General features: G+C 43.2%; 1 protein-coding gene across 2 annotated transcripts in view; it reads left to right on the top strand.

Annotated features, from left to right (window-relative positions):
* Window positions 1-13,126: 13,126 nt before the first annotated feature.
* Window positions 13,127-25,000, top strand: part of LOC311235829 (E3 ubiquitin/ISG15 ligase TRIM25-like) — an 81,110-nt gene continuing 69,236 nt past the window's right edge. The window contains exons 1-3 of one of the 2 annotated variants that reach the window (XM_084323335.1): window positions 13,127-13,384; window positions 16,384-16,758; window positions 24,051-24,425. In XM_084323335.1, the coding sequence (XP_084179461.1) occupies window positions 13,154-13,384; window positions 16,384-16,758; window positions 24,051-24,425 (981 nt within the window). In that variant the 5' untranslated portion in view covers window positions 13,127-13,153. The remainder of the gene's footprint in view (window positions 13,385-16,383; window positions 16,759-24,050; window positions 24,426-25,000) is intronic. The other variant, XM_084323336.1, reaches the window with a different exon arrangement.

Genomic DNA, 25,000 nt, shown 5'->3' with positions numbered 1-25,000 from the left:
CGTGAGAGTTCGTTAGCGGCTCCGCGCGCCGCGGTCCTCCTTCATGTTTAGGTCTGGCAGCGACAGCGACTGCACTGTTCCACCTTCACCCGTTAACACATACACATGGGGGGGGGGGGGGTAGAGCGGTCGACGTCTGGTAATCCGGGGTTCGATTCCCGCTCCACCCGGGCAGTGTGTCGAAGTGTCCTTGAGCAAGACACTTAACCCCCTAACTGCTCCCGATGAGCAGGTCGGCTCCTGGCATCACGGTCGCCTCCGGTGTGTGAGTGAGTGAACGGGTGAACGTGAGCAACAATATTGTAAAACGCTTTGGATAAAAGATATATAAATACACCATTTATCTGTACATATCCAACTCCTCCTAGTTACACTGCTGGCCTGTATGACTACGACTACCATACTGTCTTGACACCTGTATCACTGCACATATTATACTACAACTCTGTACATACATCTGATTAGCACTACACTCTCGGTAGTACCAATTTGTATATTTTGCACCCAGTTTAACCACCTGTTACATTGTATATCGCTGTTGCACTTTGCCAATCTTCTTTGCGTTGTACTGTACTTCTGCGTGCTGTATGACGACAATACATGTTTTACTCTATAATCTAATCAAAACCCACCTGCCACAAACTGGCATACTCACTGTACAGGTAGCTGTACCCTGCTGTGTGTCACCATTTTATACTTATTTGTTTTTAACTTCACTGACACTTTTGCCAAGACCACTCAAAACGGCAATCTGGAATCAAATCTATTATCCATCTATTATTATATGCGTGTATCGAATCGAAAATCGGTAATAGACTAATCGAGAATAGATCCTGAATCGAATCGTGACATTTCCCGAATCGTGAGATTTCCCGAATCGTGCACGGCGCCTACCGACTTGCGATGAGAAGTGGGAAGAGAAGAAGAGACCGTTTTGGATGAAAGCTGCACCGTGACGGCAATTTAAGAAAGAAGCAACATCCCCACTACGCTTTATCCTGGGAAAAAGTTAAGATCATCATCATCGTCAGATATCTATAACCATCCGAAATAAGACAAAATATCATGATGATGTGATATCTTGGCCACATTGTCCCCAACAGGAAACTAAACACTATCGGAACAATAACACTGAAGCATGCTAGGAATGCATTCCCCCCCCCCCCCCCCCCCCCCCACTGGAGGGACGAGAGGGTGAGGCCTAACGTCAGCCAAGGAAGGTAGGGAGGAAGGAGAGAGAGAGGGAGGAAGGAGAGAGGAAGGAAGGAAGGAAGGAAGGAAAGAGGGAAGAGAATGGTGCTTTTAGACGCCCCCTTTCAAACAAAGCCGTCTAGGCCGGCGACTACCTAAAGATAAGAAGTCTAATAGGTGTAGCAGACAGCAGAGGTACCAGTACCACACACCCCTACAGTAGAGGTACCAGTACCACACACCCCTACAGTAGAGGTACCAGTACCACACACCCCTACAGTAGAGGTACCAGTACCACACACCCCTACAGTAGAGAGAGGTACAACACACCCCTACAGTAGAGAGAGGTACAACACACCCCTACAGTAGAGAGAGGTACAACACACCCCTACAGTAGAGAGGTACAACACACCCCTACAGTAGAGAGAGGTACAACACACCCCTACAGTAGAGGTACCAGTACCACACACCCCTACAGTAGAGAGAGGTACAACACACCCCTACAGTAGAGAGAGGTACAACACACCCCTACAGTAGAGAGAGGTACAACACACCCCTACAGTAGAGAGGTACAACACACCCCTACAGTAGAGAGAGGTACAACACACCCCTACAGTAGAGGTACCAGTACCACACACCCCTACAGTAGAGGTACCAGTACCACACACCCCTACAGTAGAGAGAGGTACAACACACCCCTACAGTAGAGAGAGGTACAACACACCCCTACAGTAGAGAGAGGTACAACACACCCCTACAGTAGAGAGGTACAACACACCCCTACAGTAGAGAGGTACAACACACCCCTACAGTAGAGAGAGGTACAACACACCCCTACAGTAGAGAGAGGTACAACACACCCCTACAGTAGAGGTACAACACACCCCTACAGTAGAGAGAGGTACAACACACCCCTACAGTAGAGAGAGGTACAACACACCCCTACAGTAGAGAGGTACAACACACCCCTACAGTAGAGAGAGGTACAACACACCCCTACAGTAGAGAGAGGTACAACACACCCTACAGTAGAGAGAGGTACAACACACCCCTACAGTAGAGAGGTACAACACACCCCTACAGTAGAGAGAGGTACAACACACCCTACAGTAGAGAGAGGTACAACACACCCCTACAGTAGAGAGGTACAACACACCCCTACAGTAGAGAGTTAGTTCATTTTTTTGCGTTCGTTTTTTTGCGTTTTAGTTATTTTTTTTCCATTTTGCGTTATTTTTTTGTTTGTTTTAGTTTTAGTTCGTTATTTTTTTTGCGTTTTTTAAATTTTTTTAGTTTTTTCTCGTTTTAGTTCGTACATTTTTTTGCGTTCGTTTTTTTGCGTTTTCGTTTTAGTTCGTTATTTTTTTGCGTTTTTTTAGTTTGTTCGTTTTTTGCGTTCGTTTTTTTGCGTTTTCGTTTTAGTTAGTTAATTTATTTGCGTTCTTTTTTTTCCAATTTTTTTTTCGTAATTTTTTTTTGTTATTTTTGTTTGTTTTCTTTTTAGTTTGTTCGTTTTTTTTGCGTTTTTTTTATTTGTTTGTTCTTTTTCGTTTTAGTTCGTAAATTTCTTTGCATTCGTTTTTTTGCGTTTTCGTTTGAGTTCGTTCGTTTTTTTGCGTTGTTTTTTTGTTCGTTTTTTTGCGTTTTCGTTTTTTTTTTTTGCATTTTCGTTTTAGTTCGTTCGTTTTTTTGCGTTTTTGTTTTAGTTCATTCGTTTTTTTGTGTTCGTTTTTTTGCGTTTTCGTTTGTTAGTTCATTTTTTTTGCATTCTTTTTTTTCCATTCTTTTTTTTGCGTAATTTTTTTGTTCGTTTTAGTTTTATTTCGTTCTTTTTTTGCGTTTTTTTCAATTTTTTTGTTCGTTTTAGTTAGTTCATTTTTTGCGTTTTCGTTTTAGTTCGTTAGTTTTTTTGCGTTTTCGTTTTTTGGTTAGTTATTTTTTTCCCATTTTTTTTCGTTACAACACACCCCTACAGTAGAGAGAGGTACCACACACCCCTACAGTAGAGGTACAACACACCCCTACAGTAGAGAGAGGTACAACACACCCCTACAGTAGAGAGGTACAACACACCCCTACAGTAGAGGTACAACACACCCCTACAGCAGAGAGAGGTACAACACACCCCTACAGTAGAGAGAGGTACAACACACCCCTACAGTAGAGAGAGGTACAACACACCCCTACAGTAGAGAGAGGTACAACACACCCCTACAGTAGAGAGAGGTACAACACACCCCTACAGTAGAGAGAGGTACAACACACCCCTACAGTAGAGAGAGGTACAACACACCCCTACAGTAGAGAGAGGTACAACACACCCCTACAGTAGAGAGAGGTACAACACACCCCTACAGTAGAGAGAGGTACAACACACCCCTACAGTAGAGAGAGGTACAACACACCCCTACAGTAGAGAGAGGTACAACACACCCCTACAGCAGAGAGGTACAACACACCCCTACAGTAGAGAGGTACAACACACCCCTACAGTAGAGAGGTACAACACACCCCTACAGTAGAGAGAGGTACAACACACCCCTACAGTAGAGAGAGGTACAACACACCCCTACAGCAGAGAGGTACAACACACCCCTACAGTAGAGAGGTACAACACACCCCTACAGTAGAGAGGTACAACACACCCCTACAGTAGAGAGAGGTACAACACACCCCTACAGTAGAGGTACAACACACCCCTACAGTAGAGAGAGGTACAACACACCCCTACAGTAGAGAGATTTAGTTAATTTTTTTGCGTTGCATTTTCGTTTTAGTTCGTTATTTTTTTTTTCCATTTAGCGTTATTTTTTTGTTTGTTTTAGTTCGTTCTTTTTTTGAGTTCTTTTTTTTTGTTTTTTCTCGTTTTAGTTCGTAAATTTTTTTGCGTTAGTTTTTTTGCGTTTGCGTTTTAGTTCGTTCATTTTTATGCGTTCGTTTTTTTTGCGTTTTCGTTTTAGTTCGTTAGTTTTTTTTGCGTTTTCGTTTTAGTTAGTTCATTTTTTTGCGTTCTTTTTTTGTGTTATTTTTGTTCGTAAATTTATTTGCGTTCGTTTTTTTGCGTTTTCGTTTGAGTTCGTTCGTTTTTTTTTTTTGTTTTTTTCGTTTTGGTTCGTACATTTTTTTGCGTTATTTTTTTTATTTCGTTTTTTTGCGTTTGTTTTTTTTTGCGTTATTTTTTTTTGCGTTTTTGTTTTAGTTCGTTCGTTTTTTTGCGTTTTTGTTTTAGTTCATTCGTTTTTTTGTGTTCGTTTTTTTGTGTTTTCGTTTTAGTTAGTTCATTTTTTTGCGTTCTTTATTTGCGTTTTAGTTCATTTTTTTGCATCCTTTTTTTTCCATTCTTTTTTTGCGTTATTTTTTTTGCGTTATTTTTTTGTTCGTTTTAGTTTTAGTTCGTTCTTTTTTTTGCGTATTTTTTTTAAAATTGTTCGTTTTAGTTAGTTCATTTTTTTGCGTTAGTTTTTTTGCGTTTTCGTTTTAGTTAGTTCTTTTTTTTCCATTTTTTTGCGTTACAACACACCCCTACAGTAGAGAGAGGTACAACACACCCCTACAGTAGAGAGAGGTACAACACACCCCTACAGTAGAGAGAGGTACAACACACCCCTACAGTAGAGAGAGGTACCACACACCCCTACAGTAGAGAGAGGTACCACACACCCCTACAGTAGAGAGAGGTACAACACACCCCTACAGTAGAGAGAGGTACAACACACCCCTACAGTAGAGAGAGGTACAACACACCCCTACAGTAGAGAGAGGTACCACACACCCCTACAGTAGAGAGGGACAACACACCCCTACAGTAGAGGTACAACACACCCCTACAGTAGAGAGAGGGACAACACACCCCTACAGTAGAGGTACAACACACCCCTACAGTAGAGAGAGGTACAACACACCCCTACAGTAGAGAGAGGTACAACACACCCCTACAGTAGAGAGAGGTACAACACACCCCTACAGTAGAGAGAGGTACCACACACCCCTACAGTAGAGAGAGGTACAACACACCCCTACAGTAGAGAGAGGTACAACACACCCCTACAGTAGAGAGAGGTACAACACACCCCTACAGTAGAGAGAGGTACCACACACCCCTACAGTAGAGAGAGGTACAACACACCCCTACAGTAGAGAGAGGTACAACACACCCCTACAGTAGAGAGAGGTACCACACACCCCTACAGTAGAGAGAGGTACAACACACCCCTACAGTAGAGAGAGGTACAACACACCCCTACAGTAGAGAGAGGTACAACACACCCCTACAGTAGAGAGAGGTACAACACACCCCTACAGTAGAGAGAGGTACAACACACCCCTACAGTAGAGAGAGGTACAACACACCCCTACAGTAGAGAGAGGTACAACACACCCCTACAGTAGAGAGAGGTACAACACACCCTACAGTAGAGAGAGGTACAACACACCCCTACAGTAGAGAGAGGTACAACACACCCCTACAGTAGAGAGAGGTACAACACACCCCTACAGCAGAGAGGTACAACACACCCCTACAGTAGAGAGAGGTACAACACACCCCTACAGTAGAGAGAGGTACAACACACCCCTACAGTAGAGAGAGGTACAACACACCCCTACAGATGGACGGGCCTCCGGTCGGTCCCAGAGGAGGAGGAGGAGGAGGAGGAGGAGGAGGAGTGCGGCGCTTCCTGCGAGCAGCAGGGTGTATTATCGCCGGCGGGCAGGATGTGACGACGACGGCGGTGTCGGGCGCGGCCCCAGGATCAAACGGGCGGGGCTCTCTCGGGGGGGTCGGAGGTCAAAACAATGTCCGGCGTCTTCTGCAGATGCATTGATCAGCCCTGCTGCTGCAACACGGTGGGACCGCAGATGGACGACGGTGGGGTCGGCGGCCCGCGTTTTCCAATCTGATCCCGTTCTGATGAACCATGTTGTACACACAGGGTTCTGATTAACCATGTTGTACACACAGGGTTCTGATTAACCATGTTGTACACACAGGGCTCTGATTAACCATGTTGTACACACAGGGTTCTGATTAACCATGTTGTACACACAGGGTTCTGATTAACCATGTTGTACACACAGGGTTCTGATTAACCCTGTACACACAGGGCTCTGATTAACCATGTTGTACACACAGGGTTCTGATTAACCATGTTGTACACACAGGGCTCTGATTAACCATGTTGTACACACAGGGTTCTGATTAACCATGTTGTACACACAGGGTTCTGATTAACCATGTTGTACACACAGGGCTCTGATTAACCATGTTGTACACACAGGGTTCTGATTAACCATGTTGTACACACAGGGCTCTGATTAACCATGTTGTACACACAGGGTTCTGATTAACCATGTTGTACACACAGGGTTCTGATTAACCATGTTGTACACACAGGGTTCTGATTAACCATGTTGTACACACAGGGTTCTGATTAACCATGTTGTACACACAGGGTTCTGATTAACCATGTTGTACACACAGGGTTCTGATTAACCATGTTGTACACACAGGGCTCTGATTAACCATGTTGTACACACAGGGTTCCCGCAGACTTTGCAAAATGAAATTCAAGGACTTTCAAGTACTTTTCCAAGCACTATTTTTCTTTTATGCTGTTTTTAATAGAAGAAAAATATTTATGGCTTAAAACCAATTTCCCACAATTAGTTACTTTAAATAAAAAAAAAAATCTATTTCTTGATTCAGACTTTTTTTTATAATGGATGAACAAAACTTTAAACTCATCACTGCAGCACCCAAGTTTCAACACTGTTTGATGAACATTGTTACTCAGCTGGTAGAGTTGCACCCTTCCTTCCTTCCTGCTGACTTGTCGTACAGAACCTGTAAGTCGCTTTGGATAAAAGCGTTCAGCTAAATGACTAAATGTAGATGTCATGTCATGCACTTCTCTGTGCGTGGCCTGATTTAGCCGAGGCTGCAGTGTTGAGTGCACATAGTAGTGGTAATATATTAGTATAGTAGGTAGTAATATAGGCGAGGAAGGTTAATTAGAGGAAGAGTGCATGATATTTCTTTTTTACTTCAGGTATTGATCGACGGTGAAAGACGGGTTTCGGCACAGATAACGTTTACATTTAGAATGCCTTGTTGAATGCATCCAGTGAAATTAACACCTCAATGCATACTTTTATTGTCAAAAGTATGCCTAATGTTGTGTTAATTCCATGACAAGAGATATGTAATGTTAGTTAGCTGAAATTATTTAGTTTTTTGGGGGGGGGGGGGGGGGGGGTTGGGGCGCATATATCGGTATCGGTTGATATCGGTATTGGAAATTAAGACTTGGACAATATCAGATATCGGTAAAAATTTGCCAATATCGAACATCCCAAATTGTTTGGGCTTTTTTGCTGAATCATACAGCTACCCGTTTAAAAACAGAACCACAGTTTTTTTTTGCCAAACTGAAACCTCAGGTTCACATGTGTGTGCGGTATGTTCACGTGTTATTTGCCTCGACTCTCTGACAGCGTGTCTGGGGTGTGAAGCCAGGAGGAAATGAGCTGAGCAGGCAGGAAGTGCTTTGTGTGAGGCGTGTTCCGTTCCTTCTGACTGACAGCAGACCGTCATTGTTAATCATTAAAAAAAGGACCAGGTTTTTTTTCTTTACAAGAAGGGTTCCAAGTCATTCTTGCCTCGATACAAAAATCAAGGTTCCAGCTTTTTTCATATCCTTTTACAGTTACTGAAAAACCGGATATTATCTGGTGTTTTATTCCCCGACCACCACCACCACCACCACATGAAACTGTGCATCTGAAACGGTACATCTGAAACGGTGCATCTGAAACTGTGCATCTGAAACGGGTGCATCTGAAACGGTGCATCTGAAACGGTACATCTGAAACTGTGCACTGTGCATCTGAAACTGTGCATCTGAAACTGTGCATATGAAACTGTGCACTGTGCATATGAAACTGTGCATCTGAAACGGTACATCTTAAACGGTACATCTGAAACGGTACATCTGAAACGGTGCATCTGAAACGGTGCATCTGAAACGGTGCATCTGAAACGGTACATCTGAAACGGTGCATCTGAAACGGTGCATCTGAAACGGTACATCTGAAACGGTACATCTGAAACGGTACATCTGAAACAGTGCATCTGAAACGGTACATCTGAAACGGTACATCTGAAACGGTACATCTGAAACAGTGCATCTGAAACGGTACATCTGAAACAGTGCATCTGAAACGGTGCATCTGAAACGGTACATCTGAAACGGTACATCTGAAACGGTACATCTGAAACAGTGCATCTGAAACGGTACATCTGAAACTGTGCATCTGAAACGGTACATCTGAAACTGTGCATCTGAAACTGTGCATCTGAAACTGTGCATCTGAAACGGTGCATCTGAAACTGTGCATCTGAAACGGTACATCTGAAACTGTGCCTCAAGCCCTATTCGCACGGGACTGGTAATACACGGGGGACGCATGGTAATAGGAAATTATTTTTCAAGGAACTCTAGGCTCATCGATCTCCATGCCGAGGCGAAGCGGATTGATTTGGCTTTTACACTGAAAATGCATTTAAAACCACCCTGTACCGATTCGACTACTAAACCAAAAACAAATTACGACCCCAAATCACCGACATGCCTTGCGATTCACACGGAACTAATATAAATCGGCTGACCTCTCCGTTTGCCGAAATATGGTAATTTACTGGAATTACCTGAATATTTACCTTTACAATTTATGGACACGGCAGATTCTTACGGGATTACGATCATCACAGACGACTAGGGATGGGTACCGAATTCGGTACTTTTGAGGTACCGAACCGAAACACGTCGGTACTACCGAGTATCGAATCAAGTGAGAAACCAAAAAATAAATAAAAAATAAATAAAAAAAAATATTTTTTATTAATTTTTTTTTTTTACTTTTTTTTTTTTTTTACTTTTTTCTTTTCATGTCAACGTTCACACGCACAATATATGCTTACCTAGGATTTGACTTGATTCAACAACAAAGCAGTCGGAGCAATGACAAGCCGAAAACTGTCGAAATTGTAGTTATTTGAAGTTTGGATTTTTTTTTACGACTGAGGTAGGTAAATTAAATTTCGACAGTTTTCGGCTTGTCATTGCTCCGACTGCTTTGTTGTTGAATCAAGTCAAATCCTACGTAAGCATATATTGTGCGTGTGAACGTTGACATGAAAAGAAAAAAGTTAAAAAAAAAAGTAAAAAAAGTAAAAAAAAAAAATTAATAAAAAATATTTTTTTTTATTTTTTTTAAAAGTACCGAAAAAAGGTACCGTTGGGTACCGGTATCGATTCACAGGTACCGGTACCGGTACCGGTATCGGTTCAAATGTGAAAGGTACCCATCCCTACAGACGACCTCCGCAAATTATTACAAATCACTAGAGGTCCCCTGGTAATATGACATAAACTGAAGTCACAACATTTAAAACGCCATGGTAACATCTAAAATGCCAGGCTAATATTTAAAATGCCAGGCTAATATTTAAAATGCCAGGCTAATATTTAAAATGCCAGGCTAATATTTAAAATGCCAGGCTAATATTTTAAATGCCAGGCTAACATCTAAAATGCCAGGCTAACATCTAAAATGCCAAGTTCAAGTTCAGTTGTCATACAGAAGAAGTACAGAATACTTTTTTTATCCACTTTTTCTCCCATTTTCTATATTTTTCTCCCATCCCAATTTCGTATCATCCAATTCAACCCTCCCCTGTCACGGACGCTGTTTCTTGCCTCCCACAAGCCGGCTGCAATGTGGACTAAGTCATACATAGCACAAGTCCCCTCCGGTACTCGAGGTAACAGCAGTCGCATCTTTTCACCTGCGCAGCTCGATCTCTCAGTGGCGAGGAGTAACGCGTGGGAGGCTCACGCTGCCCCCGACACTTCCTGATTCTACTGCGCAGGCGCACCAACCGACCTGTAGGAGTCGCTGTCCACAACGCCCGATCTCCACCCATCAGTTTCCCACCCCCTAATACGGCCAATGTGTATTAGTGCGGACGACCAGCTAAACTGAAAGCAAATGTGGAGCGCTGGGCTCGAACAGGCGAGCCCAGCGTCTCCAGATTTTGTGGCGAGCGCCTTGCCCACTACGCCACGTAGACGCCTGAAGTACAGAATACTTTTATACAAAATGCTTCTTTCTGTTTCGCTCCAGAGACTGCCATGGTGGTAACGTATTGCACGCATGCGTCACTTGTTTTCTAAACTAAAGCCATTGTGATAGAATACAATGACTTCCTCTTCCTCCTTTTTAGACACTGTATTAAAAAAGGCACAATAGAGCGACCTTTCTTTCAGGGGACAAACCAAATGCAAAGCCTTCCATGTGTTTGTTCACGCGGTGGCACTTAAAGACACATGTTCAGATACAATGGAAAATGATAATGAAAAAAGAAGTGGAAGTGAAGGAACGACTTGGAACACACACGTCCAGAAACCCCTGTGAGCCTCCGTCTCTGTGGGCCTCTCGGCCTCTTTCTTCTGCAGTGACCGACATCTCACCCCCCCCCCCCCCACGCTGACCACCATCTCACCCCCCCCACGCTGACCACCATCTCACCCCCCCCACGCTGACCACCATCTCACCCCCCCACGCTGACCACCATCTCACCCCCCCACGCCGCTCCACCGCATCAAGGCTCCTGTGTGCAGCCAGGGCTGTAAAGTACTCGAGTAATTGTACTTCGTTACAATACTTAAGTACTGTTTTGGGGGGATTTGTACTTTACTCGAGTGTTATTAGGTTTGTATACTTTTTACTCAATTACATTTCAGAGAAAAAAACATTTACTTTTTACTCCTTACATTTAAAATGCAGACCTACAAAGTACAAATCTCGCCGGTCCAACTATTTTAATTAGTATATTTGTTTCTCTGGCCGAACTAACGTTAACGTTATTAATCCTGCGGCCGCGCTTTATTTAAAAACAGCCAATCAAATCGCCATCAATGAAAAATGAACCCGCCCATACCCATGCTGATTGGTCCTCGTGCAAGACTAGAGAGCGGGGGTCTTTGATCTTTGATGCTATCAGAAGAATACAGTCAGAAAAAATAAGTTTTTACTTGTACTTTTTAGTACTTAAGTACATTTAAAAGCTGGGCGGCTACGTGGCGTAGTGGGCAAGGCGCTCACCACGAATACTGGAGACGCCGGGTTCGCCTGTTCGAGCCCAGCGCTCCACATTGCTTTCAGTTTAGCTAGTCGTCCGTACTAATACACATTGGCCGTATTAGGGGGTGGGAAACTGATGGGTGGGGATCGGGCGTTGTGGACAGCGACTCCTACAGGTCGGTTGGTGCGCCTGCGCAGTAGAATCAGGAAGTGTCGGGGGCAGCGTGAGCCTCCCACGCGTTACTCCTCGCCACTGAGAGATCGAGCTGCGCAGGTGAAAAGATGCGACTGCTGTTACCTCAAGTACCGGAGGGGACTTGTGCTATGTATGACTTAGTCCACATTGCAGCCGGCTTGTGGGAGGCAAGAAACAGCGTCCGTGACAGGGGAGGGTTGAATTGGATGATACGAAATTGGGATGGGAGAAAATATAGAAAATGGGAGAAAAAGTAGATAAAAAAAAAAAGTACATTTAAAAGCAGAAACTTGACTTTTACTCCAAGTGTGTTTTTAGCCAGATACTCTGACTTTTACGATTTTGAGACGGCACCCAATACTTTCACTTAAGTATAATTTCTGGGTACTTTTCACCCCCCTGTCTAAAGTCCAGCTGTGAGGATACGCCCCGCCCCCCACCCCCCTCGGAAGCCCAGCTGCGGAAGCCAAGACCGGGTCTCTAACCACTTCTATTCTATTCTCTTCTATCGCATAAAAAAAAAAAAACACCTAAAGATACACTTCCCATCGCTCGACGCCGCTTGATCCACCACAACTCCCATCGTGCCTTGGGGCGGGACTGGGAGGAATCTGCGCCGCTCCGGTTTGAGGGGGATGTTAAAAAAAATTTAGATAAATATATATATATAAGAGAGAGAGAGAGAGAGAGATTTTTAAGAACCTTTATTTCCAATAAATAAAAGGACATTTTTCCATTTGCCAATCAAAACAAATTCATTCATAGACACTTTAAATCCTCACAAAAACAAGGGATTAAAACAGAGCTGTTGATCAATGACCGAACAAAGAGCTTCATTGAAGCACCAACGCGTCAAAAAAAACTCAAAATCAGTCACGAGTAAATAAAACCGAAAATCGACTGTGATTCGAGCTCGTACCAAAGCCTTAAACAACGAGAGAGAGAGAGAGAGAGAGAGAGAGAGAGAGAGAGAGAGAGAGAGAGAGAGAGAGAGAGAGAGAGAGAGAGAGAGAGAGAGAGAGAGAGAGAGAGAGAGCATCCTCAAACTCCGCACGGAAAACTTCCCAGTTCTTCACCAAATCACCAGACAATGCGCATCATGCCCTCGGGCGCTGGGACGCTGTTCCTTGCTGCCATGGCGTGGTTTTATTTCTTTATGTGTTTATTTCTTTCGGAGCTGCCGCTTCTTCTGACACCATCATGTTTCAGTAGAGCTTTATTTAACTGAGGCTCCGTCCCCTCTGCCCACCCAGGACTTACATGCAGCATCTTTAGAGCACCACTAGGTGTCGCTGTAACACAGGCTATAAACATGATGCCTATTATGTAACAATCACTTCTGTTCTCGGTATATACTGTATTACATGAAATGTGGTGCTTGGAGGTGTAAGACACCAAATAAATAATGGAAACATTAAGTTTTGTCTTCACTGTCTGCATCCTATATGATTTAAAACCACCCCAAAGACATTCTTAACGTTCTATGCTGAGTTAAATTCCGCCCCCTGGGAAGAAAACCAGGAAGTCCCTCCCCTTCTGTCCCACTCGCCTTTTCAGAGAAATCGAAACTGTTGTTTTTCTCTCTTGTCGAGTAGACAGCCCTCAGAGAGAGACGTGGGTACAATGGCCGAACAGCAGGAGGGGGTTGTGTTGGACGAGGACCAGTTCTGCTGTTCTATCTGTCTGGACCTTCTTAAGGAACCAGTTACGATCCCCTGTGGACACAGTTACTGCAGCAGCTGTATTGGAGATAGCTGGGACCAAGATGAGAAGAAAGGAGTCTACAGCTGTCCCCAGTGCAGTGAGAGCTTCAAGCTCAGGCCTATGCTAAAGAAAAACACCATGCTGGCAGAGGTGGGTGGCACCTTGCATGGCTCTGCCGTCGGTGTGTGAATGTGTGAGTGAATGGTAGAATGTGAGGAACAAATTGTTAAGCGCTTTTGGATAAAAGCACTATACATTTACCAGTTTAAGAGGGGAACAGATGACCTATGGCCCAAAACTGGGGGAGGGCCCTCCGTGTGTTTAGTCTTTACTAAAAGGTTTGTGTCAAAATGTTGTTTTAAAAGTAAAAAAAAAGGTGTTTTCTTCCTGTGCAGGATATTGAGCTTTTTGTTCTAGGAACATTTTAAACATAAGGGCATTTGTGAATGTGCGATAATAACAATGCTAACATGGGAAACATATGTTTACATTGCCAAAGCCAGTGTTAAAACAAACTAAACAAAACAATGAAACAGCTGAGATCAGTATGGTGCGGATAGTGTAGGAATATTTGTGTGATTCACAGTCTTTATGGTGGTTGTATTCTGTTGGATGTCCTTTTCTTGTCACAGCAGCTCACAAATCTTGCTGCTGTGTTCGCACATTGTTGTGCTTCACCCAGTAGGTATGGGAGTTTTGAGTTATATGCCATGTCTTCAAACTCTCTTTGGGTGTTTGCAATTTGTGGGATGTATATGTCTCTGATGTCTTGGTATAGTGGGCAGGTTGTTAAGAAGTGGAGCTCGGTTTCCACCTCTTCTTGTGTGCAGTGGGTGCACAGTCTGTCTTCGCTTGGGAGCCAGGTCTGCCTATGGCAGCCTTTCTCGATGGCTAGGCTGTGCTCGCTGAGTCTGTACCTAGTCAAGGATCTCCTTAGTTTAGGATCAGTCACAGTGCTCAGGTATTCTGTCACTGTGTATTCTCGGGCCAAATCTCTCCCGAGGGCATGATGCGCATTGTCTGGTGATTTGGTGAAGAACTAGGAAGTTTTCCGTGCGGAGTTTGAGGATGTTTTTCTCTCTCTCTCTCTCTCTCTCTCTCTCTCTCTCTCTCTCTCTCCCCCCCCTCTCCTGTGCCTCTCTATCTCTGCTGTGTCCCTCAGTGATTGGCTCTGGCGGCGACAGTAGTCCTTGATGCTCATTGTGATTGGCAGAGCAGAGGCGCTGGCTTTGCAGACAGAGCAGAGTGTAATGGAGACTCTGAATACTAACAGGGTCCCTCCCTCTTATTGCACCATAGTGAGGTGTTGATATTCAGTCCAGTGACGTGGCTGTTGATTCAAAGCTAGAACACACTCGGCTCACCCTGTAGCTGCTGTCTAACAGCTTATGCTAATAGTAGACTCAATAACAACAAATATCTCTGATTGTCAGTTTTGCGTATCGGGACTGACCCCCCCCCCCCCCTCCGTGTGTTTAGTCTTTACTAAAAGGTTTGTTTTAAAATGTTTTAAAAGTTCAAAAAAGGTGTTTTTTTTCCTGAGCCTTTTGTCCTATGAACATTTTAAACATAAGGGCATTTTTAATGTGCGATAATACCAATGCTATCCAGTAACCATACTAATCCTCATACAGTGTTCCTACACATTTCAGAACTTTTTTCCTGGCCTACATTTCTTTGATTGAATCTGAAGTTTTTGGTCAGTGTGCAATATGAAGTAACTTATGCTAATAGTAGACTCAATAACAACAAATAGCTCTGATTGTCAGTAGGCCATTCATTTTGCGTATTGGCACTGACCCCCCCCCCCCCCCATGTACATGAAGAGAGACAGAAACACATGTAATTTCTCATTGCAGATGACGTATTATGTTTTCCTTGTTTTGTGGTTTGTACATTGGAGGTGGTTGGGTGGGTGGGGTGGGGGGGATCGGTAGGTGGGGTAGGGGGTAACTGTACATTGGATTATCGACAACCTTACTTGGTCCCAACTAAGAAGAGGGTCTCGTGTATTACTGGGTTAGGACATTTACTGTACATTGGAGAGGGTTGGGTTAGGACATTTACAGGGGCCAGTTTCGAATTGCAGTCTCCCGTAGAGCTCCCTCTGGTGTTGTGGTCGTGGTATTCACTGACCTTTGGGAAGTATTTTGACATGTACATGGGTACCTTAGTCGTGTAGTGTATCTTGTAGACCAGGCCCATTGCAAGTTGCTGTACTCTGTTGTCTACTCTAAGCCATCCTAGGTTGTCAAAGTGGGCAGGGGTGAGGTGGGTTCTAGGGGTAAGGTCAAGCAGTACTGTAGGGGTGGGAATCACCAGTTTCATCACGATACGATATGATAGATTCTTTGGACAACGATACGATATTATCCGATATCACACAGTCTGCCAGGATACGATACGATTCAGGTGCCTGCGATCGATACGAGACAATATTATATGCCCATTTAACACAATCAGTAACATTTAAATCAACAAAAAAAAGGCAATGGAAATATAATTTGAAATTTTTATTTTTGAGCTCTTCCAGACATTTAAATGAAAAATAATATTGTTTTTAATACAAATAGACCTCCTGTTCACTGTTTTTGGTTTGTTTTTCTTTTTTTTCGATATTAATATCCTATTCACTGTCAGAGCTGTATTAAGGTGCAGTACTACGTAGCCGCCCAACAGCAGGGACATGTTTTGGGTCACAGAATAGATAGATAGATAGATAGATAGATAGATTGATATCTCGCAGCTCACAACAGTATACAGACATTGACCGTTCCCATACAGTTATTACACGTTATGTCTGCATCATGAATTAAAAATAAGTACATGATAAAATTCAATTAAATCATACCCATCAATATTCATAGGAGCATGATTAGATAAATATAGATAAAAGCAGGTGTATAAAAACAGGTGTAAAAACAGGTGGTCAGTGTGCAATATGAAGTAACTTATGCTAATAGTAGACTCAATAACAACAAATATCTCTGATCGTCAGTAGGCCATTCATTTTGCGTATTTGCACTGCCCCCCCCTCCCCCATGTACATAAAGAGAGACAGAAACACATGTAATTTCTCATTGCAGATGTATTGTTTTCCTTGTTTTGTGGTCATCAGTGACTGAGCCGTCCTCCTTCTGTCCTCCTAGGTGGTGGAGCAGCTGAAGAGGACAGGGGGCCAGCAGGCTTCTGCCTCTGCTGCTCTGACCTACGCCGGACCAGGAGACGTGGCCTGTGATTTCTGCACTGGAACCAGACGCCACAAGGCCCTCATGTCTTGCCTGGTGTGTCTGGCTTCTTTCTGCGAGACCCACCTCCAACCTCACCACAGTATCCCCGTGTTGAAGAAGCACAAGCTGGTCAAAGCCACGGCCCGACTGCAGGACAAGATGTGTTCTAGTCACAACAAGCTGCTGGAGGTCTACTGTCGTACGGACCAGCAGTGTATCTGTCTGCTGTGCGTCATGGATGAACATAAAGGCCACGACACGGTGTCAGCTGCAGCAGAGAGGACTGAGAAACAGGTAGGACCAGAACATCTACTTCATGACGAAGATCACATTTAAAGAATGAGGAAGGTCCACAATGAATAAAGGTGTTTAATTAGATCATCACGAAACACAAGTGAAACGATTACTGAGGAAAATAGACCACAACCTGGCACAGGGTAGGGTAATAGTAGAAAGACATAAATATAGGCAATAGAAGTATAATAAAAAATAAACGGTGTATAAGAATTTGAGAAGGTAAACAAAAAAAAATTTGCAGATGAGGGTCTGTATGGCACATCAGTTATAGTATATGTTGCAATAAAGAATTAGAAGTGTGTTTGTGTGTGTGTGTGTGTGTGTGAACTATAGAGTTTATGGTTCACCTTTTTACCACCAGAGAGACAACGCCTTTTGCTCGGCATTCACAGGAGTCAGCACAAACAAAGTGCAATGGCCAAGCCTCACCCAGTGCGATCTCATCAACAGCCCAATTGTTTTACTCTGCAACAGCTTGGCGCAATGATTATCATTTTGAAAATTACAATATATAAATTAGACATTTTGGGTGTGAGGAGTTCATTTTGTGATAGGCTGGAAGCACATCTATCGTTTTCCAGTAACCAGCTAGTGTTACTCAGTTGTGTTTTGAGAAATCATGACATGACTTGCAGACTTCTGGGCCCTATTCCCCGTACCTGGTTCAACTAAGTCGATCAAGGGTCCCATTATCCAGCTTCAGTTAACCCGATGTTTGAAGCCGGGATTTTCATGTTCCTCGAAGGTGGATTCAGTCTCGTTAACTAGAACCAGACTTGAGACCCAGGATAAGTGCGCGCGGCCGCTTCAGTTGAAAAGCCATCACGTATCGATAGCAGAGATCCTGATTTTTTAACGGCATTGATTGATTAATTGATTTAAAACTTTATTAACAGATTGCATTACGGCTCAATCGCCTCGCCGACAAGTTAAATGCGTTATCTATAGGCTAATTTTAAGTCCCTCATTACCCCAATCAATCAGATTATATTTCTTTAAACTTGCCTGCTGGCAGTAGGTTTATGGAATGGATAATCAAATGAGATCTTGCTAGCGAAAATAATTAGTTAAACTGTTATACGGAATAAGGACACGGCTCTCTTACCCATTGATTGATGTATGGTGGATCTTTTACTTATCTACACTGTGGTGTAACGGTGTCTGCTTTTGACTTTCACACAGGCGGCCCGGGTTCGAATCCCACTTCTCCTAGTCTTTTCCTTCTTTTTGCAATGTAGGAATAATTCAATTTGGTGCACGTTGAGAGCTATATAAAGAATGACATCCTCAATGCATGTAGATTTATAATATTTTAACTTAAAACTAGGCTACTTCTGCGTATAATCATTAATATTATATTCCAAAAAATTATATTGGAAACACGGGGTTTCGAACACCGGTCGCCCGGTTGCCAGGATTGTGCACTACCGCTGCGCCACTGTGCCAGATGGGATAAATTCATTGTTTATACATTAATGAACGAGAGACCCGTGTTTAGAATATTCTTTATTTTGAATGAAGTTTTATCTCTTTATTCTCATTCATTAATGTGACGTCAACGGCTCATTCAATTTCTCAAATCCGTCAAACAGCGCATCTCATCAGACATTTTAATCCCAGTTACAATATCACACAAAATCCACAATCCACGCATAGACACTTCAATTTTATGCTTGAATGAAACAAAATCCAGGCGCTCCTCTCCTTCCTCGCTCCTCATCCACAGCGGAGAATATGAAAGGAATCAGAGCCAAACGAGCGATAGTTTTCAATCATTAAGGATATCCCCGCGGGATTCACATTTGCAATGCTGCGCGTTGTTAAAATAACCACATAATGTGTACATCGCACCGAGCGAGCGCCACGGTATAATATAACATGCATTATTTAGGACAAAGTGAATTTAGTATCAGCATTTTGGGTCTATTTTACATTTCAAAAGCCCCCTCTGGAAGAATGGAGCACAAAAACGTAATTCAGAATGGTATAATGCAGATCGTAGACTGTGGGAATAATTTCAGGAAACGGGCTGTCACTTCTTTGCGGGGGCGTGGCTATGGTTCATCCGGCTAACTTGAACTTAAACCCTGCTCTCGACCAGGCTCAAACTTTTTGATCTGTTGTCATGGTGATTTAGACAATCCAGCTTCGGGGAATGGGAAAGTCCGGCTTAAGTCAGACTTGACCGAAAGTTATCCGGCTAACTCAGTTATCCAGGTACGGGGAACGGGGCCCTGGTTGGGCAGTCAGAGTAAACGCTAGCGTTTTCTATTGGAAGCAACTTGTGTAGCTAAAGGCACATCAATCCCAATGAAAACCACAAACTGCAAGAAAGCACTTGTGACCCCCCCCCCTCTGTGTGTTTAGTCTTTACTAAAAGGTTTGTTTTAAAATGTTTTAAAAGTTCAAAAAAGTTTTTTTTTTTCCTGAGCCTTTTGTCCTATGAACATTTTAAACAACTAAGAAATGACGTAAACACCATGATCAGAACCGCAAAAAGAAATTTCATCAACGACAAAACTGAGGAAAACAAAAACAAACCCCGCGAACTTTGGAAATTACTCAATAATCAACTAGGCTGCAGTAAAAAACTTAAAACCAGATTCTCAAACATAAACATAAAGACGGACAACACGCTCATCACAGACAAGCTGGATGTAGCCAATTACTTAAACATCTTCTTCACAAACATAGCCACAACACTGGTAAACAAACTACCCTCCCACTCAGGGCATTATGGGGTAGAACACATAGTAGCATACTACAAAAACCTAGGGGTCCACAAAGACGACTTCAAACTTGAAATGGTAACAACCGATGAGGTACTCAAAAAATTTAGCGCCCTCCAACCTAACAAGGCCACTGGCCATGACAACATCCCCTCCAAATTCCTCAGAGACGCAGCAGCCGCCATCACCCCAGTCATCACACACATAATAAACCTCTCTATAAAACAGGGGCACGTCCCCAAGGACTTCAAAATTGCGAGAGTGACCCCTCTACACAAAAAGGGCAGCAAATTAGACCCAGGCAACTACCGCCCTGTTTCTATTCTTACCTCCATCTCGAAAGTCATGGAGAAAATAGTCTATGAACAGGTCGAAAAGTACTTGGCGGAAAAAAATCTAATCTACGAATTCCAATCTGGCTTCAGAACGTCCCACTCCACTGACACATGCCTCCTCTATTTGAACGACCACATCAAACAAGAGGTGGACGCGGGCAAATACTGCGGCATGGTCATGCTGGACCTACAAAAGGCCTTCGACACTGTCAATCACTCCATTCTAATGGACAAGCTAAAAGCAATTGGTTTTGATAGCTTATCAGTGAGCTGGATGCAATCCTACCTGGAGGGGAGAGAACAGATGGTAGAGGTAAACGGTACTCTATCCCCCCCCCTCACAGTGAGCTGTGGTGTTCCACAAGGAAGCATACTAGGACCGCTACTCTTCCTAATTTATGCAAATGACATGTCGTCAGCCTGTGACTGCAACTTGTTCCTGTTTGCGGACGACTCAGCCCTGCTGGTCTCTGACGAGAACAAATTGCAGGTTGAAAAAACCCTCAGCACGGAACTAGGCAAAATCTGCATATGGCTCGCTGATAACAAACTATCATTACACATGGGCAAAACAGAGTCCATTCTCTTCGGTTCAAATAACAAACTCAGCAAGACCGACGGATTCTCAGTTACAGTGGGTGACAATATTGTCACAAGGAAAGACGAAATTACCTACCTGGGTTCCATCCTAGAGGCAAATCTTTCCTGTGACAAAATGGCATCCAATGTAATAAAAAAAGTCAACCAACGAACTAGATTCTTGTACCGGATCTCCTCTCTGGTAAACAAGAATACCCTGAAGACTCTGGCAGGAGCACTCATTCAAGGGTACTATGACTATGCGTGCACCTCATGGTACCAAAGCACCTCAAAGGCGCTTAAAACAAAATTACAAACATCACAAAACAAACTGGTCAGACTACTACTTGACCTGAACCCCAGAACCCACCTCACCCCTGCCCACTTTGCCAACCTAGGATGGCTTAGAGTAGACGACAGAGTACAGCAACTTGCAATGGGCCTGGTCTACAAGATACACTATACGACCGGGGTGCCCATGTACATGTCAAAATACTTCCCAAAGGTCAGTGAATACCACAACCACTACACCAGAGGAAGCTCAACAAATCATGTTAAACCCAGATTCGGCTCAAACAAGGGACTAAACACGTTTCGCAATTATGCCACAACAATGTGGAACGCCCTACCCAAAGCTGTAAAGGAATGTGAATCCCTGCCCACATTCAAAACCGCTCTTAAAGAGCACCTACGGGAGGCTGCAATTCGAAACTGGCCACCGTAAATGCCCAAAACCCCCACCACCTCCTAATAGACAGTCTCCTCACCACCGCATGTATATATTCCCTCCCCGCCGTATGTATATTTCCCTCCCACCCACCCACCCCCTCCTAATGTACAGTCCCCTCCCCATCTTATGTATATACTCTGTCAGGATCTAGGGGTAACAGTACTGTATATTTGAATACCGTTATGTCACAAATGTATCAGTACTAAATACCTATATGTCCCTATGCCATAAATGTCATGTATGTTGTGTATGTCATATATGTTATGATGAATTGAAAATGGGGGACCCTGATGGAAACAAGACAAACGTCTTTCTCAGGTCTGCATCCCCTTAACAATTGTATGTATTGAGCCGTACTGTATTGTACCCATTCTGCAATCTGTTAAATAAAGTTTTCATTCATTCATTCATTCAAGGGCATTTTTAATGTGCGATAATACCAATGCTATCCAGTAACCATACTAATCCTCATACAGTGTTCCTACACATTTCAGAACTTTTTTCCTGGCCTACATTTCTTTGATTGAATCTGAAGTTTTTGGTCAGTGTGCAATATGAAGTAACTTATGCTAATAGTAGCCTCAATAACAACAAATAGCTCTGATTGTCAGTAGGCCATTCATTTTGCGTATTGGCACTGACCCCCCCCCCCCCATGTACATGAAGAGAGACAGAAACACATGTAATTTCTCATTGCAGATGACGTATTATGTTTTCCTTGTTTTGTGGTTTGTACATTGGAGGTGGTGGGGTGGGGGGGATCGGTAGGCGGGGTAGGGGGTAACTGTACATTGGATTATCGACAACCTTACTTGGTCCCAACTAAGAAGGGGGTCTCGTGTATTACTGGGTTAGGACATTTACTGTACATTGGAGAGGGTTGGGTTAGGACATTTACAGGGGCCAGTTTCGAATTGCAGTCTCCCGTAGAGCTCCCTCTGGTGTTGTGGTCGTGGTATTCACTGACCTTTGGGAAGTATTTTGACATGTACATGGGTACCTTAGTCGTGTAGTGTATCTTGTAGACCAGGCCCATTGCAAGTTGCTGTACTCTGTCGTCTACTCTAAGCCATCCTAGGTTGTCAAAGTGGGCAGGGGTGAGGTGGGTTCTAGGGGTAAGGTCAAGCAGTACTGTAGGGGTGGGAATCACCAGTTTCATCACGATACGATACGATATCGATTCTTTGGACAACGATACGATATTATCCGATATCACACATTCTGCCACGATACGATACGATTCGATTCAGGTGCCTGCGATCGATATGAGACAATATTATATGCCCATTTAACACAATCAGTAACATTTAAATCAACAAAAAAAAAGGCAATGGAAATATCATTTGACATTTTTATTTTTGAGCTCTTCCAGACATTTAAATTAAAAATAATATTGTTTTTAATACAAATAGACCTCCTGTTCACTGTTTTTGGTTCGTTTTTCTTTTTTTTCTATGTTAATATCCTATTCACTGTCAGAGCTGTATTAACTCTTTCAATGCCATGCCTGGTTTTCCGTTTTACCGCTTGAATGCCACCATCGGCGCCAATGTTAACGTTAATATCGCCTAATCTATGTTTTAAATTATGGCTATGTGTCTAATCTGCCCATCGCATTATCAAATACTATTTTCCAGTCAGTGCTGTGAAGGCAGATTCTTTTTTTATCGCGTCGTTTCCGTTTCAGAGCAGTTAGAAAAGCCCCCGTTTTGATATAAAAAACAGCTCATTCTGGAGCATTCTATGAAAATCGTCTTTTAGTGGAATATTCCACAACGTTGATATTCGTCGGCCTTTTTATGAATCGTTTTCAAATAAACGCTAGATGATCAATATTATACGTGCACGCACGCACATTACGGCCGCGCACTGATAATCGCCCCGTTGATTTCCTCTCGGACTTTTACAATGAAACCGAAAGAAGACATTTCACAAAACAGCTTATAACTTCATCAAACTTACTCCGATTATCCTACCACTGATAACACAGAGTCCTTACCTGACATCAGATGGTATCCAACTGGTATATTCCAATTCCTGATCACCATTCGAAAAAATCGATAAGTGTATGGATCCAACGCGACACAGTAGATCTCTATGATCCGCGGGGATCTGAGGCTCCAGAATGAACTGTGGTAACCCCGGCTGGATCAGTGAACTGGAAAATGTGGAGTACCGGATTTTTTTCCCCATTCATTTTCATTGAGTCCATTCCAAAATCACTTATGTCATCTGGGAGACGACAGGGGGCGCTTTTTTCCACAGTGATCGTCGGCGCCCCTCGGCTATACTCGGGTAGGCTCGGGTGATGCAATAATTTTTCAGATCGCAAAAAAAATCCGAGAAATCTCGTGAGTGGCTAGCAACCACCTATAAAAAAACACGAGAAATCTCGTGAGTGGCACTGAAAGAGTTAAGGTGCAGTACTACGTAGCCGCCCAACAGCAGGGACATGTTTTGGGTCACAGAATAGATAGATAGATAGATTGATATCTCGCAGCTCACAACAGTATACAGACATTGACCGTTCCCATACAGTTATTACACGTTATGTCTGCATCATGAATTAAAAATAAGTACATGATAAAATTCAATTAAATCATACCCATCAATATTCATAGGAGCGTGATTAGATAAATATAGATAAAAGCAGGTGTATAAAAACAGTGTATAAAAACAGGTGTAAAAACAGGTGGTCAGTGTGCAATATGAAGTAACTTATGCTAATAGTAGACTCAATAACAACAAATATCTCTGATCGTCAGTAGGCCATTCATTTTGCGTATTTGCACTGCCCCCCCCTCCCCCATGTACATAAAGAGAGACAGAAACACATGTAATTTCTCATTGCAGATGTATTGTTTTCTTTGTTTTGTGGTCATCAGTGACTGAGCCGTCCTCCTTCTGTCCTCCTAGGTGGTGGAGCAGCTGAAGAGGACAGGGGGCCAGCAGGCTTCTGCCTCTGCTGCTCTGACCTACGCCGGACCAGGAGACGTGGCCTGTGATTTCTGCACTGGAACCAGACGCCACAAGGCCCTCATGTCTTGCTTGGTGTGTCTGGCTTCTTTCTGCGAGACCCACCTCCAACCTCACCACAGTATCCCCGTGTTGAAGAAGCACAAGCTGGTCAAAGCCACGGCCCGACTGCAGGACAAGATGTGTTCTAGTCACAACAAGCTGCTGGAGGTCTACTGTCGTACGGACCAGCAGTGTATCTGTTATCTGTGCACCATGGATGAACATAAAGGCCACGACACGGTGTCAGCTGCAGCAGAGAGGACTGAGAAACAGGTAGGACCAGAACATCTACTTCATGACGAAGATCACATTTAAAGAATGAGGAAGGTCCACAATGAATAAAGGTGTTTAATTAGATCATCACGAAACACAAGTGAAACGATTACTGAGGAAAATAGACCACAACCTGGCACAGGGTAGGGTAATAGTAGAAAGACATAAATATAGGCAATAGAAGTATAATAAAAAATAAACGGTGTATAAGAATTTGAGAAGGTAAACAAAAAAAAATTTGCAGATGAGGGTCTGTATGGCACATCAGTTATAGTATATGTTGCAATAAAGAATTAGAAGTGTGTTTGTGTGTGTGTGTGTGTGTGTGAACTATAGAGTTTATGGTTCACCTTTTTACCACCAGAGAGACAACGCCTTTTGCTCGGCATTCACAGGAGTCAGCACAAACAAAGTGCAATGGCCAAGCCTCACCCAGTGCGATCTCATCAACAGCCCAATTGTTTTACTCTGCAACAGCTTGGCGCAATGATTATCATTTTGAAAATTACAATATATAAATTAGACATTTTGGGTGTGAGGAGTTCATTTTGTGATAGGCTGGAAGCACATCTATC

Source organism: Notolepis coatsorum, assembly GCF_963971535.1.
Source record: "Notolepis coatsorum genome assembly, chromosome: 1".
NCBI classification, from domain to species: domain Eukaryota; kingdom Metazoa; phylum Chordata; class Actinopteri; order Aulopiformes; family Paralepididae; genus Notolepis; species Notolepis coatsorum.
The sequence above is the reverse complement of the archived record's forward strand: the minus strand, read 5'-3'. Positions and strand labels throughout refer to the sequence as shown.